Source organism: Tachypleus tridentatus, chromosome 9 (genome assembly GCF_004210375.1).
Source record: "Tachypleus tridentatus isolate NWPU-2018 chromosome 9, ASM421037v1, whole genome shotgun sequence".
NCBI lineage: Eukaryota > Metazoa > Arthropoda > Merostomata > Xiphosura > Limulidae > Tachypleus > Tachypleus tridentatus.
In genome coordinates, this window is record NC_134833.1 from 126,383,636 (window position 1) to 126,402,552 (window position 18,917).

Sequence of the window (18,917 nt, forward strand, 5' to 3'; positions counted from 1 at the left end):
TCCCACTATTCATTGGTTAAAGAGTAGCCCAAGAGTTGGCGGTGGATGGTGATGACTAGCTGCCTTCCCTCTAGTCTTACACTACTAAATTAGGGACGACTTGATGCAGCGGGCTAACAACCTACTCACTTAAATACTTGTTGAAGAATCCACAAGCGATTGCGGCCCTATGTTTCTAGATGGAATCTAATGGTGATAACTAACTAAACATTAATAACTTATTATAAGTTGTGACAATTGATGTACTAGAATGTATTTAAAACTTGAGAACTTAACAAGTAAGCTGGAATAAAAAAGTTTTTCAAATTAAAATGCAGTTGTTCATGTGACTGGGAGACAACAGTTACCTCTTAAAAGAAAGCTGTTTGAGGTAGATTATTCAACTGCAATAAACATAATGTTGTGCATGTATTAGTTTTCCAAGTAGTATTTTTACTCAGTGTAAGATATTACAAGGGAAAATTACAATAAAAGAAATATTTTACAGCAGAAGAGTATCAGTTAAATTACTGAATATTCTGAAAAATCCACACAATTATTTCATGATAATTACTAATATAAAAACACACTGAACTGAACTTGAAGAGCTGTTTGTTGTTTCTTCAGTCATTTGCAAGCATTCTCAGGGTAGATGGTAATAAAAAAAAAGACAGGATAAAAAAAATCGGTGTTGTCATATTTATATGCTGACTGTAAAGTACATTTTTCATACAAAGCAGTTACTGAGGTAGGTTTTCACAATTAAAATTTAACATTGCTCAGAAAATAAAAATAAAAAAGTGCTTAACATTAAACTTCTTTTTGGATTAGTTCTGAAGAGAGTTTAAGGAAATTATGGAAAATATGTTTTAAAACTCATTTACTAAAGGGTGGGTACTGTTACTGTCAGATTCATTAATGTATTTAGGAATAAGTGCTATTGAAAATTTTCTTACAGCTGATTTAATGCTTGTTACTACAGTTTATCAAGAGTGGGGATTATGTTTAGAATACATAGATCAAAGTTAAATGGATCACCCAATAATTAAAAGAAAGATATTACACAAAAATAGGCTATCTGTAAAGTATATAAACTGCTAACTTATGGGAATAAAATATTTTCACTGTTGTGTTAGATGGAATGTGTAGGCTTTATTTAATGTATCTCAAAAACATTTCCTTCATCCTATTCTTAAAAGTTGTTTTTTTTCATTATCACTTGTTATGAAATAAAGTTATAGATAGCACTTACAGAAAAACTATGGTATAATTTATTTTTATTCCATTGTACTTTGTAACTTCAAGAAGTATCAACTTCCTTACAGTCATTACTGATAAACATTTTGTGGGAATGTTTCTTTTGTGCTACAGGAAATATTCTGTGCCTAAAGAGTAGATGGGAAACAGAATATATAAGAAATTACTTTATGTGGAAAATAAGATTTGATGCCAATAAAATTGTGTGTAGATTTTACCTTAAAAGCATCAGCAATATGTTTTCTCGGGAAATGGCATGTTGAGTGTCACGTTTATTTACTTCAGGATATTTGTGTGGTGCAGGTATAAACATATGCATACACTTAATCCAAATAAATCCAAAATGTTTGCTTTATTGCATATATTTCTTGATAACTAGAACTGGTTATACATTAGTGGATCCACTTGAGAATAAGAAAACAGTAAAACAGTTAATGAACAGTAGGTAGTGTGTCTGTTATATAGTGCCAGAGTAACTGTTGTAATGTTACTGTGGAGCTCAGCCAGTTCTGGTCATGTTTGCCAAACTAAGTTTTATCGGCGGTCTAATCGTGGCCACTCCAGGAGGGTATCTTCTTATTGCATTTCTGATACACTGTAAAATAAATATCAAAACTTTATTTATAATGAGACAGTAAACCAGAAATTATGCTGTTATGACACACATTCTATGTAGTTTTCCATGATTTATTTCTATATGGCTTCATTGTCAAAATGTAAAAAACTACCATAATTAGTGACTACCTGCCGATGGAGAGTTCTAAACATGGTTCACAACAAGACCCAGAGCAGGGTTAGTCCTTAAGTATATCAGTAATTATTTATTTCTGTAGTACAGTGGGTTGAATATGTTATATTAAACTGATTTTGAATATGCAATTCAACAACTTGTGTGACAATGAAGCTGATATAGAGCCAAGATGGAACAGAATGTATTAGAATTATATTTTACCTTGTTATTTTTGCATTCCTTTAATAGTATGATACCACTGAACATTGATCACTATTGCAAAGGGTAAAAGCCCTTTCTCATGCAACATATTGCTATTTTCTGGTTATAAAATAGCTGTAAAAAATATTTAGAATTTATAAGATGAGAGTATATTTTTGTGCTAAATAGCATTAAAACACAAAGGTATATTGGATTAACTTTTAGCCCACGGCCATCCAGTAAAAGACCTGAAACAAGTCATGCTCAAGTGAGAATCCATAACATGAAGTTAGTGACAAAAGCAATCCATGTGCCCCAAGCAACAGTACACAACATGAACGATACATATATGGAAAAGTGACAGAAGTCACATGTTTAAGTTGCTTCCTCAATGTGTCTGTTCACTATCACATACCTCAAGCATCTACAGAATGAAATAAGTATTCATGCTACTCAGTATGGAAACATGCCATGTAAGTTGCTGAATGCAGTACCTATAAGTTTCTGTGAGATTGAACTGTTGAAACAGTGTTGTTTCTGTACACTGGATGGCTGATGTAGGGTGATCAGATGTCCTGGTTTTTCCACAACAGCCCAGGTTTTTGTAGCTTGTCCCAGTGCTCTTAGAAAAGTTGTTGGGATATGCAAGACACCCTAATTTTATAATAAAGGGAAAAAATCCCAGTGACATCAAATCACAAATGTAGTCGGTCTTCTTAACTTCCTCATTCTTGTAGCACATACTCTCCTACCATGAAATTCTCCCAAAAGTTCTGCGTGTGGTGGGAAACCCAGTTCTATGCAGGTGTGAATGTGGAGAGTGTTTAGGCAATTCTCATTGTCAAAACACACTTTACACAGTTGTGTACTAAATTTTATAAATATTTAATGAAAATCAGAACTTTTATGTTCCATTCTCTCTTCATAAAATGTCTTAAAAGTTTCAAAGCAATTTTTAAACTTAAAAAGTTCTATGTGTGATAATATTATGAATTCTTAAATAAATCAAATTATCAAGTAGCCTATTTTAAGATGAATTGGGTAAAGATTTTTTGGATGTGCAAGTTAAATATTTTTGCTCATTTGTTTTGTGTTTATTGCCAAAAAAAAAGGAATTGAAATTATTTCAAGTTCTATACTAGTATTAATGTATTTGGAAATACTGTGAGACATTACAATAAATTTAAAGTAACATTAAACAAAAGTTAAATTATTTAGCTATTAACTATTTTTAAATTAGGGGCAAGGTCTAGGCTGTCTTATTTTTCAGTAAGGAAAGGTCGTGGCTAATGGAAAATAAAGTGTTCAGAGGGGTATTTTGGAGGTGCAGCCTTACAGTTGAATGTTTTGTAATACAAAATATGCTGCAGGACTATTGTCAGAATGCAGAGTTATAAGACAAAGCATGACTAAATGTGGTGACTGCAATGATGTGATGAGGCTCCCAAATTATTTTGTTATAATGTAGTTAATCTCTGTAGAGCTCAAAACATAGCCCACTGCAAGACCAATGCTGGAGCTGTCCCTTAAAATATCAGTCGTGGACTATGACAGGAAGAGTATCAGCCATCAATTTTTCTTGCAGTAGTTCAATCAATGGTGTTCCAAAACACAGTACCCCACAAGAATTATGGTAGGAACAGTTGGTGATGGATTGGTCAGGTCCTGATCCTATCAATACAGTTTAAAACATGGTCCCCCACAAGAATTATGGCAGGAGCAGTCTTAAAAAATATCTTTCATAGATTGTTCTTAACATGATCGTATCAATCAGTTCATAAGATCGACTGAGGCAGGAATCGTCTTAAAGAATACAAGTCACAAATTGTTCTTACCATGATGCAAGAAAAGAATCAAGGCATGAGAAGGATTTAAAATATGAAACTATATATTTCACTTTTAGTTAAATTATACTTCTATTGTTTTTTTTTGTGATACATCTGCCTTAACTCTTACTACAAGGATTTCTCAGAAGTCTGGAGAATAAGGCTGAACATTTCATTAAAAGCACAATGTTGGAAAATAACGAACTTAAAATATTGTAATTAATACAAGAAAAAAATTGTTACTTTATATTTCACTTAAGATTTAGTTTGGTTCGAGGTTTTTATGCTTATTGTTTGTTTCATATTTCGCGCAAAACTACACGAGGGCTATCTGCGCTAGCCGTTCCTAATTTAGCAGTGTAAGACTAGAGAGAAGGCAACTAGCCTTCACCACTCACCGCCAACTCCTAGGCTACTCTTTTTACCAACGAATAGTGGGATTGGAAGGGCGAGCAAGTATGCGAATGGAATTCAAACCCACGACCCTCAGATTGCGAGTCGAATGTCCTAACCACCAGGCCATGCTGGGCCATTTTTGTGGCTTGATTGGCATTAGGCCTACGAAATACAAGTGTGAGATTAATTTAAGTTGCAAAACTACTCGAAGGTTATATGCGCTAATTCTTAATTTTGAAATTGTTAGAGATTCATTTACAGTAGTGACATAACATTGCATTAACTCGCTCTCACAAATGCGTTATTTTTTCTATTGGGTTGAGGAATAATTCGTGAGCGTTTTTTCAAGTTAAAAAAATATATTCATAAATGAAACGCTTTCGCAAAATATTTCATGTCATTTGGTAGATAATTTTTTGCTCTAATAGATAGTGTGTTTGATTTTCATATGTCTTTAATTTTTGCTTTCATTTTCAGCTCATTAAATGGAATGTCAAGTGGACAAAATCGAGCATTTTCGACACCATCTGTTTTTCGCATTTAATTGCAATTTCGTTTAAAACAATGCATACTATATACCTAGGTATTACATGAAATAAAGTATCATAATAAATGTTTTGGGTGTAATGTGTTCATGCATTGAAGTATTGTATAGTCTTGCATGTAATGCTTGAATGAAATTATTTAAAAACGCTCACGAATTATTCCTCAACCTAATACAAAATGGTCATTCTAAATTTTTAAATTAGTTTTGTGTTTTACTAGATAGATTATCTGTAACCACATGGTGCAATAAACATTCACTACCAGGAAATATCAAAAATTTAAAAACAGCCAGACAAGTCACCTACCTGGCACAGTCTGGATAAGTATCGATATTTCATCGTTTCTGTCGAGCTCTGTAAATAAATACATTCATATTTTTTTAATTCCAACTCTTAATAATTAGTGATAAGTAAAGCGTGTTAAATATTGTTAACAGTATGGAGATAGATAACGTTAAATATTTAGATTGTATTATTTTCATAAAACTGCATTTAAAAATTTCGAGGTAAAGGTCTGTAGTTAAAGATGCAACTTTATTTGCATTTGTTGTAAATAAAGGCAGCCTTTGTAAGATCGCTTCGGCAAATGAAAGCTCGAATATACATGTTTATAACGTGCATAAGGTTTGGCAAAACAATGCTCAAGTTACGCAGTTACAATTGTGTATATCTTGGTGACAAATAAACCACCATTTGCCCTACGCGATCTAACAATACTTTTTAATTGTAAATATCAACGAATCTCCTCCCTGGCCTCAATTAAAGCGTAATAATTATTTTGGCTAAACGGAACTAAATTTTTACGTAAATGATCGAAGTTGAATATTGTCATTGTATGAAAATTCACCTCTCTATCTGATGGAATTATTAACTGTAAATAGTATCGAAATTATGACTTGGACAAAGTAATTTAAATTTATTTCAGGTTCAAACTTAAGCAACAATCAATAGATAAAAACGCTACTTACAAACAAATAGCGTCGATAATACCTCAGAAACGAACACCAACACTAGCGGTAAAGAAACAAAAAGTTACTTAAACACTTGCCTAAATCCTGTAGCTAATTTTTAGTTAGTTTGTTCATGCATTATAATTTTATTATAAATTGACAAATTCTGTACAAAAATTGAAAGTTGGCAATACCTTAAGAAAACGAACTATTTAGACCAAATTGTCGTACGATACTTGTTATTTTTACCCTAGTAATCCTCTTTTAACTTTGATGGATCATAAAATGCAACATTCAAGGACTATGAAACCTGGGAATTAGAATATTTAATGGGCATTACATTCAACAAATTAAAAAAAAAAACTTACACGACGAATCGCCCTTCCTTCTTGGGTTCGTTCCAAGAAACACTCGTCGCAATAATAGTAAACTGGAAAGAAAGATAATTAAATTTCTCAGAAAAGAAAATACAAACACTTGTTAGAAATGTTTAAAAGACTTAAAAATGGCAGATAATTGACGTAGAGAATTTAATTAATCTAAGTATATATAGCATAATTATATTTATAACTTACTTGGTCGTATAGGTATAGGTTTCAACAGGGTTAGGTTTGCACTCTGTAAATTTTGTGCAAACGTTGAAACCAAAACAACGATGATCCACAAAGAAAAGATAATCGTTTTCATTTTCGGAAAATAATTAATTTTTTGTGTGAAGATTGCGAGCTGTGTACTGAGCCTTCTACGTGGTCTTATATTTTTTACCTTGGATATTCGTTAAAATCTTCTTGATACGGAACATGTCTTTACTCTTCCAGTTGACTATTTATATAAACCATTACATAAATATCAGTGACATGTTAGGTAACGATGTGGTACGTCACGGATACATGATTTCCTCTGATGGAAATAGCACCGTTTGTGCTTTTGTTGTCGCTTACCAAAACATATTCACCTGCCATTCTTTCGTGTATGAACATAAATTTTTATTAATGGTTGAAACATGAAGGAAATTCCCCGCGCTGTATACTGTCAAGCACAACGTTGTATTTAGTCTTCTCAGTTATTGCTACTTTTAATATTCACAGATACCGCAAAAGAGAATCAAGCAAAATATAGTGCTTTTGTGAATGAGATTCTAATCTGGCTTAATAAGGATTCAATAAAGTATATGATTTATAAGCGGAAAAACTTGAATTTCCTGTATAATTCAAGCGTGTTTCACATGAGTTAGGTTTATCTAACGACTTCCTGTTATTCTCAGCGATATAAATAACATACTAAATTGACATAGGGAATTACGGGGTGTTTTTGTTACGGTGTTTATGTTATTTTCTGTGACTTTTCAGTTCTTTATTCGCGCTTTTCATTGTCCTTGAATTTGTTGCAAACACCATTTGTGAAATAGAATTCAATGAGGCACCGTGTTGCTTAACCCTTGTTCCTTCTTTCTATAATGCTCCAGGGCGTGACGTGCGTAGTACTTTCCACAAACCACAGAGTTTAATCATGTTGTTAACAGTTTGCTTTTGGCATTGGGTTTTAGAGTTGGGATGGTCAGACTCATTTGTACTTTTTCTTCCCTGCTGCACTTGGTGATTGATTTCTGAATAATATTGATGTAATTACTACAAGAAGGCCAGAGTCTAGCTAGTCCACACTTTAAATCTGGCCCTATTTAGGACCATGTCCAAATATGTAATTATATTAATACCAATGTGTTAAATGCACTTTTGATTTATCCAGTTGTGCAAAGGTCTACACTACGAACTGTTCCCGCTGTTGTTTTCAGATTTTGTCATCAATTCTGAACATTACCGAGAACATTCACATATATAACTCTTTTTTAATTCTATAACAGTGAATTAAAATTAATAATGATATGTGTGTAATGTCTAACATTAGGTGGCTTTCATTTATTTTTATTTCTTATATATGTTTATATATATATTTTTTCCTCAATGAGGAAAAGGTACTTAGGACTAGTTTCGTTATGTAATCAGCCCCCTCCCTCAGAAACACAGCGGCAGGTCTGCGTGTTCACACCGCTAAAAAAACGAATTTCAACACCCGTGGTGGGCAAAGCACAGATAACCCATTGTGTAGCTTTGTGCTTAATTCCAAACAAACAAATAATGTAAGCAGAAACAGTTGATTTCACATAGCAGATCATTCTTTTGTTACTTTTTCGCGAAATGTTTAGTGAACTACGAAGGAGTCTGTCAGTATTTCTGTATTTGCATGTGGCATAATTGTATGTGTACAACAAAGTACGCAGTCTAGGTAACTAATAAATGACCATTTGTGTGTAAAATTCGTTTTAACTGTTATAAGTGTAACTACCAGTTAAGAAGACAATTGGTTTCATTTCTTTGAGTCGGCCCGGCATGGCCAAGCGTGTTAAGATGTGCGATTGAGGGTCGCGGGTTCGCATCCCCGTCACACCAAACATACTCGCCCTTTCAGCCGTGGGGTCGTTATAAAGTGAAGGTCAATCCCACTATTCGTTGGTAAAAGAGTAGCCCAAGAGTTGGCGGTGAGTGGTGATGCATAGCTACCTTCCCTCTAGTCTTACACTGCTAAATTAAGGACGGCTAGTGCAGACCGCCCTCGTGTAGCTTTGCGCGAAATTCAAAACAAACAAAGAATCACGACGTTAATGTGGCTCATGACGATACTTTGTTAGAGGTTACCACCAGGCGCTCAGTGTTTCTTCCATAAAGATTGGTAATGATTTGTCCTCACCAGGATGTCTATTGCTGAACTCCCAGAAAATAGTCATGGCTTTACCAGAACTGATTAACATTCCTACTCCATTATGTCGCTTGCTCACCCTGCTGAGTGATGAATTTACCTTGCTTTCAATACCATCTTTGCTAAAGCGTCAGCACAGATTAGCTTGCGGAATGTAATTAGACTGCCAAGGTGTGCAACAGCCATGGTGCTGACACTGGTGAGAAAAGACAAGAGTAGTGATTTAGTCTGATTACCACTTCAATGCTTCATAATCAGTCTTCTTGTTAATTCTGCTACTATCATCTTACACCACGGTAGCTGATACATGGAATCAATCATATAGTTTAATGTGATGTATATTGGTTACGAAGAGAGTTCATGAATCGTACGTTTTGAAACAGGGTATACTGTAAACATTTTATTAAAACCAATCCGATAAATCTAATATTATAGTTCGAATCCCCTCGGTGGGCTTAGCAAATAGCCCGATGTGGCGTTGCTATAATAAAGCACAAGCACATAAGTTACTCTACAGAAAGTCTTGGCCCGGCATGGCCAAGCGTGTTAAAGCGTGCGACTCGTAATCGGAGGGTCGCGGGTTCACATCCCCGTCGCGCCAAACATGCTCGCCCTTTCAGCCGTGGGAGCGTTAAAATGTGACGGTCAATCCCACTATTCGTTGGTAAAAGAGTAGCCCAAGAGTTGGCGGTGGGTGGTGATGACTAGCTGCCTTCCCTCTAGTCTTACACCACTAAATTAGGGACGGCTAGCGCAGATAGCTCTCGAGTAGCTTTGTGCGAAATTCAAAAAAAAAAAAAAATAAACATAATTAATATTATAGATAGTAACATTTTGCGCCTGAACCTGTCACAGCTGGTCGCGAAGACTTCCATTATTTTTATTTTTTCTATCATCAGAGAACCTCAAAAAGGATTTATTTATTACGGTATAATGTTCCAACAGTTACATGGGTTAAACTGTGCTTAGTGGACTGGTGTATTTCACACTGATTTTTCTGTCTTGATCAAGAATAGAAATATTTACATAACTTTTTTACGTTAGTTAACAGTTTCTTTCAGGTACACACTTAAAACGTTTTATACGTGGTACCAGTTAAAAACATTCTAATTACACGTTTTCATCTGTTTGGTTTACTGTCCAGCATATAGCTACACAATGGGGTATCTGTGCTTTGCCCAACTCACGTATCGAAACCCGATACCAAACGCAAAATAATATATGCTAATAAAATGATACACAGAACTTAAAGCTAAAACAATCATTATGTTTCTTTTTGTGTAAAACTTATTTGACTTATTGAGTTTGAGAATATGAACGTTGAATCTAATATGGCTGAACAACAGACAAACATTTGTTGAAACGTGTACAGCGAATGTTACATTAATATAACTATAATAAATATAATATGTTTAAGTCTACGTGGATTCGCCTTAGGTTGCCTGAAAAACCTATAAATATGTCCACATTTTAAAAAATGCAAGTTGTTGTTTGTTTGTATGCTACTGTTAGTTACACTGATTTCTCTCAGAATAAAGGGATAGAGCCCACTAAAACTGAAGATCTGTGATGACGAGAAACCCACTTGTTGAGAATTTATATGCTATGAAGAGTTTCGACCTTCTTTCGGTGAACCTGACGATGACCGAAGAAGGTCGAAACGTTTCTCCCTGACTATGGGTATCTGTTTGTTTCTCCCTGACTGAATTTTAAGCAAAGAAAAATAAGATACACAGAAACATATTAGGCAACTAACTTTATTCCGAAACACAATCACAATTAAAGTTATGACATAAGAATAGATTGAAGTGAGTTTTTAAATCTATGATTAGTTTGATTTGTTTGTTTGTTTTAATTTTGTGCAAAGCTACACGGGGGCTATCTTTTTATGGTGGCGCATCGCTTTCACCAGTCTAGTGGATATTTTGCTCCAAGCTCTAGCTTTGTGCTGCTTGAGGGAATCTCGAATACTTCATCAGCCTTATACAGTATGTTGTTGTTTTTTGAGACAATGAATGCTTAACCCCTGTCTTGCTGTTTGTGCTGTAGGAACTACCAGTGGTTATGATAACATGCCACTGACTCTCAATGGCCCGGCATGACCAGGTGGGTTAAGGCGTTCGACTCATAATCTGAGGGTCGCGGGTTCGAATCCCGGTCGCACCAAACATGCTCGCCCTTTCAGCCGTGGGGACGTTATAATATGACGGTCAATCCCACTATTCGTTGTTACAAGAGTAGCCTAAGCGTTGGCGGTGATGACTAGCTGTCTTCCCTCTAGTCTTACACTGCTAAATTAGGGATGGCTAGCGCAGATAGCCCCTCGAGTAGCTTTGCGCGAAAATTCAAAAACAAACAAACAAATACTTACTCTTATGGTATTTAAATAGGTGCTGACAAACATTTTTTCTTGTTTTACTCTCTACCCAATCTCCATATTTTCCGTTTAGGCTGATTTCCACAGATTCTACTTGTAAGAGATATGTATTCCACATGAACAATTAGATATTGGCGGTAGTTATATGACACTCGTCCACCCTTGACTGTTTCATTTATGTAATATCTTACTTGGTTGATATTTTAGTAATGGTGGAATGTTCGTGGTTCTTTGGTAACATATAGCTTTTCTTTTACTGTTACGTAATATTTGTTAGTTTGTTTGTTATTAATGGTACTTGGTCAACATATCGTTGTTGCTGTGTGGTATTTGTGCGCTCTGTGTTTGTTTGTTATTCGTCTCGTTTTGTTAAGATACAGCTTTACTCCTACGTGGTATTTGTAAACTTAGTGTATGAGAAACGGATGTTTTGTAGATTTTCAAGCTTGTCTAGCTGCATAGCATTCGTACTGATTCAGAAATAATGAATAATTAATTATATGAGTGTTTAAGACCTTGGCAGAGTATAAACAGGTGATATTTCCGTCAGTTTGTTTGTTTTGGAATTTCGCGCAACGCTACACGAGGGCGGTCTGCACTAGCCGTCCCTAATTTAGCAGTGTAAGACTAGAGGGAAGGCAGCTTGTCATCACCACCCACCGCCAACTCTTGGGTTACTCTTTTACCAACAAATAGTGAGATTGATCGTCACATTATAACACCCCTACGACTGAAAGGGCGAGAATGTTTGGTACGACGGGGATTCGAACCTCCGATCCTCGGATTAGGAGTCGAATGCCTTAACCACCTGGCCATGCCGGGCCTGCTACAGCGATATGTTAATAAACACCAAACTCTTAAATAAGACGTAGTTAGTTGTGGTGGCTGTCTTGAAATGTTTGTTTGCGTACATAAACGCTTAACAATACTTGTGAACCTATAACTGTAAGGGTGTAAATTGGTTCAAGAGATACCAAAACCTAGTCTTAGGAAAGAAATTTGAGCGCATTAGTGCTTTTAATGACTAGATAGAGATATTTCGAGATTTGTATCGGCTATTTTGGATTTTTTCAATTATTATTTATGAACCCCTGACAAATTTAAAGAAACTTGAACAACTGAGTCCAGGAGGTACTAAGACCTAGTTTTAAATGTTCAAGTTGAGCATTTAAGGTATTTTGATGATGAGATAATGATATTTTAGTGTCCTAGCGATCATCTTGAAGTTTTCAGAGCATAACGGCAAGGAATTTTGAAACTTTTTTTTAATGTACTTAGGACCTAAGTTAATTAGACAGTATGTTTCCAAACGCTGTATAAAAAGTTCACAAAATGTATAAATTTTACAACGATTCCAAATACGTGCTGTTTCGTGTTTCATAAAACTTGTAAACAGATTCAGTTGTACGTTTTATGGATTATAACGGTAAAGTTTGAGGTTTGATTCCCGCGTTAACACATCTCACATAGCTCATTCTATAGCTTTGCACATAAAAAAATATTTACTGTGTATTGTCAGGAAATTTCAACCATATATCTCACAAATAACGAACAACAAATTGCCCTCCTTGTCATCCAACATTTCTAATATGCCTACCAAAGCAGAAATCCCCTTCGTGATTCGAATGTTTATATTTTTTACTTTGTACTTCCATCTAACCTAAACGACGTGATAAAAATTAATTCAAAATATGTCACAATAATTATAAGATTTCAAGTTACGGATTTATTGTAAAATTGGAAAGAAAAAGAAGCCAGATGTGAATATAGTTAACATTTAGTTTGATTATTACTTGAAACTTGAACAATGTAGTTTTTATTATTATTAGAATTATAAATAAGTAATAAATATAATTTATTTACTTATTATGTATTACGAACACAAGTGTACTCGTATTTTATAGATACAGATTTGAGTGCCCCCAGTGGCACAGCGGTATGTCTGCGCACTTGCACTGTTATAAACCAGGTTTAGATACTCCGAGGGGCTGGGAAGAGCGCAGATAGTCCTTTGTGTAGCTGTGTGTTTAATAACAAACAACAACAACAGACTTGAGTATTAGCATTAATAATACAGCAAAATGGGTTAAGTTAGTGCTGTATTAGTACATACATACACACACGCGTGTATATACAACGAATTGACAACATTTCATGGCATATTGATAATATAGGATTTAAAATAACCAGAATACATGTATCTGCAATCAGTCGCGTAAATTTGTAAATTGTAGACGTTTCACAACACTTTTAATTGGAACTATATTTAATTATTAGGTTGTCCAGAAATGAATGTTGGAATTCTCACGATGACATTAAGAAGCTGAATATTGAGTAACTTATCGTTGGTTGGTTGGTTGGTTGGTTGGTTTAATCCAACGTTTGTCGCTTACAAGGTGTCTTAATTGTCTGCTGTTTCAACTCTACTCAGAGTAAGTTTCGCAACCCCTAAGGCAGCATGGATAAAGAGGACTTTCGTATGATTTTCCTCTACGATTTCAAACTCGGAAGAAAAACTACCAAAAATACATGGAACATCAACCAGGTATTTGGCTATGTATCTGTCACTGAACGTACAGTTCAACATGGAGATAAAAGTCATGAAGATTACGAAAGTCGTGGAAGGAAGCCACCCTAGATGAAAACATATTAAGGGAATCAGTTGAAACAGACCTTCACACAACAGTATGTGAGCTTGAGGAAAGCTAGACACAAGCAAATCAAATATTGCCAACCACCTGAGTGCGATTGGAAAGACGAAGAATAAATGAATTCCGCATGAGCTGACTGAAGATCAACAAAATCGGCGTTATGAGACCTGTCAAGGATGACCCTCCAGATAATTGAACTGATTTGTTATTCCGCAGCAAACTTTATAACAATGTTTCTCAAACTGAAAAACTGAACGTTTGTTCAAATTCTTATAGTATATATAAATTTCAAGGACAGTAGATGTGTGTTTATTCTGCATTGAAAGCAACAAAATGATTGAACAACTAACAAAACAGACATTGAGACAGGCTTAGCATGCCTTGACGGTTAGGGCACTCGACTCGTAACCTGAGGTTTGCGGGTTCGAATTCACGTCACACCAAACACATAATATTATTCACTAAAAAAGTCTTCCAAATTTTGGCTATTGGTAGGATTGACCAATTGTCTTCCCACTACTAAGTTAGGGGCGGCAAGCACAGATAGGCCTCGTACGGCTTTTAGCGAAAGTAAAAACTAAAACACAATAAGACATGGAATTGTATAACGACAGTAAAAAGCTTAAAAGAAAAAAATTATGGACATGATTAAACACAGACTTCATCGCAGAATATTCTAAAACAACACAAAGACAAGACTGCACGGAACTCATAATAACAATAGTTCAAAACACATCCTATCACAGATATTCTGCCGTGTTTGACTTTACTCTGTATTGTCAAAACAAAAAAAACGTTTTATTTGGCTCGGTGAGTGACTAAAGTTTTGAGAAATTACTAAACCATGTATTTGAAATAAGAAGACATTGATTTGCAAAAGATTACTGCAAAGAACAGTACAAAATGTTGATACAACTTCAGGTAAAAGATGATCGTAGGTTATAATGTCTGACCTTGAAAATGAAATATTTTTCTCAATCATTCCTTCTATTGTGGCTATTTATAAGAAGTTATAGGCAGTGGAACTGTTTTACCTTTTACTGCTTTATTCAGTCACATCTACAGAAAAATAAGAGTATAATACCACAGAAATATAAGTCAAACGAAATGGTGAGAGATGTATATGGAGACGTGGCTAGTTTGTTTTTTTCGGCTTCTGTTTCATATTTGTGTTATTGTCTCGTTTGTTTTAGTTCTGTTTGCGTTAGTATTGTATTATTCATGTGTGTTTTATAAGTGTTTCTCACTGAAGCTTTTCTGAGCTGTAATTTTTTGACTTCAAATAATTTGCTGTATCAATTTTCTTTGTGTGTCAGTACATATTTTAAAATTTATCATACTAAGAAAACATTTAGAAAGGAATGCCACTGTAGCAATGCCAGCTTTCAGATTACACGTAACCTATAAGAGTATTTGGGCATGTATATATTTCCTTGTGATTATGTAATAATATAAACAGATCTGAAACTGAGATTTACTTAGGGGATAAATACGAGGGTGCCCGGTCCTTGTTTTTATCCCCATTCATAAATAATCAACCAAATATTGTCAAATATGCCATTTTTAGACCCAAAAATGAAGAGCACAATTTTATTCTCCTTACTTCTTCCTTGATTCTATCCTGACATCATTATGCCCCGACCCGGCCCGGTCGTCTGGTGATATTTTTTATGAGACGAGCGAACAATCCGAGACAGAAACACAGAGACAACGACGACAAGCTTTTAGATGTAATTCAACAATTTTGCGACTATAAATTCAGATCAGTATGTGTTCTATCACATTTTCATTTTCGATTTCATTTTACACCCTGCAAGCAAGACGTGCTTTCTCCATCGTCTCTAGTCTAGACACCGTACGAGCAATATGTGCCGACGTCATGCTGTTCGAAATACTAGGTCCCGCGACGCCTGTGACCCCTCCGGTTTCACCTGTGATAGGCAACGGCCTCCCGCCCAACCTTACGCCACTAGAAGCAGCCACGCTAATCGCCCAAGCCAAACCTTGACCCACGCAAAACTCGTTTCCTTCGCCGAGGCGGCATTCTTATTCAGTCTTCCACACCTGCAGACCTGGATTAATTTTGCCGACCATGGATGGAATACTGCATTCAATATCACTTGTTCACCTGCAAAAATCCCAGTCAGTCTTTTTTCAGTCTTTCTTCGGGGCGTTCACCCAAATATCGATTCTGCAGAAATCAGACAAACCATGGAAAGTCATACACAGTCAACACTTCACGCAGTCCACCGCATCTTCTCGAAGTACAACAACCAACCCACCCGATTTGTCAAGATCGTCACAACGTCAAAAAGTATTGCTGACTACATCCTGCAAAAAGGATGCTACTATCACGTCTTTTATTTTAGTGCTGAACGCCCACGTTGTCGCTCCACCCACCAACTGTCTCATAACAACTTCAGACGATACTGGCAACCATCGAACGACTGTCAGCAGTCTAGCAACGAAATACCATTTAATCCAGTTCCGAACAGGAAAGACGATCACACATTCTCAATCACGACTACCAGCAACAAATCTCAACAAATCAAGAAGACAAACAACAATTCTTGCCAGACCACAGCTTTCATTCCACGTTCTACTACCTCTACTCAGATACAAACCTCGTGACCTATAACTAAAGACGCAGCTGTTCAGACAGACCTCAAGACCACTGTAGCACAACGTGATTAAGAAGTATTGACCAGTGATGCGGAATTATTTCCTCTCTTCAACCTTAGTACATTAATAAAACAATGCAACCTTCACCTAAAGTCGTTTCAGTCCAGACAGACTTTAATCATCAAATCATCTTTCACAAGGGCCGTTCAAAATCAGTTCAAAACATTGAAGCGGAATCACCACCTCTCTTCACCCTCAGCACATTAATGAAACATGCATCATGTTATAGAGTAATAACCCATATTTCTGCCTCTGTGACCTTCCATTTTGAAGAGTATTAAACCGGCACTAGCTGGATTATCGGCACCAGCTAGTGAAAGTGGGTTTTCTCGAAGTCCTCCCGCTTCCCCCACATCTAAATTATGGCATTGGATCTACAGATCCCAGCCGCCCTGATGGACCCTAAGTCACGTATCGGCCTTTGTTTTTGTGGTATTTATTCACTCACGCATCACCTGCGGGTGTCTGGTGTCAGTTCGCCGGTGTTTCGTCTTCGTTGGTTACTTACTCAGAGTTCATATCGTACATCAAGTTTTTCCTTTTTTTTTCGGGTAGCTGCTTCAATATCCTAAAATCACGAGTGGGGCGAAGAGAAAGGCCATCTTTCTGAGCACCCCCGGTTTTCTCTATCTTCTCCAGGGTTAGAGAATATCAAACCGAAATACCTGTCAGTTTTGTTGTTGTTTCTATCACATTTCTGAAAAGCAGGGAAAATAATTGACTGATCGGAGCGGTCTAAAGGTGATAACTCGACTTGTTAGGTTACATTGCGTAAAACTTAGACATGGACGACAACATGATTCTTAACGTTGTTATGTATACACTATACTATTACTAGTAGTACAGTATTGTGGCACCGTGGTCATACAAATATACTGTAAAAACCGACAAATCAACAAAATCAATTTAGGATTGTCTGAAAAATTGTGTGAATTGAACAAGTTCATGTGAGCAAGGTTAGTACTGAGTACTAACTAGGCTTAACATTAGTGGCCTAAGTTGCAAGGTATTAGCATTAGGCCTAACATTAGTGTTGTTATCTGAGAACTGAGGACAGTAACTTAAGGCCTAAATACTGTAATTAGTTTGGTGTAAGTACACTGGAAACGCTACTGTAGCCTGTAATAACGAAGTGGACTATTTCCAATTCAAGGCCGTCGTTTCGAATTTGCCTTCGCCTTCTGGCACGCAGATGAAGTTTCAGACATATGCCTATTTTGTTGATGTATGGTCTGTTGGCTCATTTGAAGTTCCCAGGTCAAAACTGAACTCAGAGTTGAGGTTACAACTCATTCTTCAGATATTTGATTAGGATTAAGGAACTCTAGCCTAGGCTTAATCCAGTATTTAGTAGTTCAACGTGCAGTACATTTTATAATTGATAATATGTTATGCATGTTTACCAGTATAGAATGATCACTTTGTGTATAAGCTACTACAGTATGTGTTGTTGATCACAAATTATTTTTGGAATATCTTTTGGCTTACAATGGATTTGCATATTACCACTGACATTGCTTCTTGCATACAGCTACCATAGCAACAGCCTTAATAAAACATTTGCAATGACTGAACACTAATTCTCCTAAAATGTATTAAAGCCAGTCTCGAATGCTTTTCAACCAATCAGAATGCAGCAACTCAATAAAGGTATTTATAAATTCATGTTTATGTGCTAATAGACCTAGGTCTTAGGATAACTTTCTGACAGTCTTTGTCTAAATGTAGACCTAGAGTTTAGTATTCTTCACTGTCTTACCAACGTTTTTGCAATCATTATAACTATATATGATTCATATTCTTTTGTTCTTTTATTATTTTTGTTTCTGTATTTTGTAGACTGTAAGATGAAACGTGTTCAATTAAGTGGGGCACAAAAGAGAAAACTGGTAAAAAAACCAACAAAAGGCTTTAGATTTAGTGGCTAAGGCTGGAAATCTGACTATTTTTTCACTCAACTTACACAACGTGATCTTCCAAATCAGAACCCATCTCTGCCATCAGAAGTCACTTGTACTGCATCTGACTCTGACAAGATTGAAGTTTAACCAAGCTCCACACCTATAAGTACCCACTTTGTCCATTTTAAGGTCAGAACATCATGATGACGTTGAGGTGTCACAGGCTGGCTCAACTGGAACAAGTCTCACAATTGATCTCACTTTGCCTGTAAATTCTCCTGATATCTAGTGTTAATGTTGATGCAAGTTGCTCTACAAGACAGTTTGAAGTTGAAATAAGTGATGAAAATGAAAATCTGTTGGACTATGGTAAAATGCTTCAGTCTACAAAAGATGAAGAAACTAAGCAAAAGATCCAGGGTTGTAGCTCGAGTTCTCTGCTGATGATGTGGCTTATTGGATTACTTGTAGACCTACTGACTTTCAACACCACAATGGGCCATTTGGCAAATCTTGCTGGACTTTCAGTAGTGGCACACCAACAAGATACTGTTCACAAAAACTTTTATTTGGGGTAAAAGCCAATGGTGAGCAATACAAGAGAGAGTGGTTATTATATTTACCATCAACAGGGTCAGTTTACTTCTTTGTTTGTAAACGTTTTGCCC

The 18,917-nt window shown here is 35.9% G+C and overlaps 1 protein-coding gene and 1 long non-coding RNA gene across 3 annotated transcripts in view; one reads left to right on the top strand and one right to left on the bottom strand.

The window, feature by feature from the left end:
- Positions 1 to 18,917, top strand: part of LOC143226307 (uncharacterized) — a 37,744-nt gene that overhangs the window by 6,445 nt on the left and 12,382 nt on the right. The gene's annotated exons all lie outside the window — the stretch shown is intronic.
- On the bottom strand, positions 1,570 to 11,148 carry LOC143226305 (uncharacterized). 2 transcript variants are annotated; one of them, XM_076457097.1, is made up of 5 exons: positions 11,010 to 11,148; positions 6,253 to 6,314; positions 5,903 to 5,944; positions 5,241 to 5,288; positions 1,570 to 1,831 (listed from the first exon to the last, which is right to left on the bottom strand). In XM_076457097.1, the coding sequence occupies exons 1-5, from the start codon at positions 11,131 to 11,133 to the stop codon at positions 1,736 to 1,738; spliced, it is 372 nt and encodes a 123-aa protein (XP_076313212.1). In that variant the 5' UTR covers positions 11,134 to 11,148; the 3' UTR covers positions 1,570 to 1,735. The 2 variants fall into 2 exon arrangements, with proteins under 2 accessions (XP_076313212.1, XP_076313213.1); XM_076457098.1 differs by lacking the exon at positions 11,010 to 11,148 and adding an exon at positions 6,460 to 6,708.

Excerpts from the sequence above, each read along its gene's own strand:
- LOC143226305 (XM_076457097.1), bottom strand. The coding sequence starts at position 11,133 with ATGTGGAATACATATCTCTTACAAGTAGAATCTGTGGAAATCAGCCTA. Across the intron at positions 5,945-6,252 it reads AAGGAAGGGCGATTCGTCGT|TGTTGGTGTTCGTTTCTGAG; the intron begins GTAAGTTTTTTT and ends CTTTACCGCTAG. Across the intron at positions 5,289-5,902 it reads ATTATCGACGCTATTTGTTT|AGCTCGACAGAAACGATGAA; the intron begins GTAAGTAGCGTT and ends ATTTATTTACAG.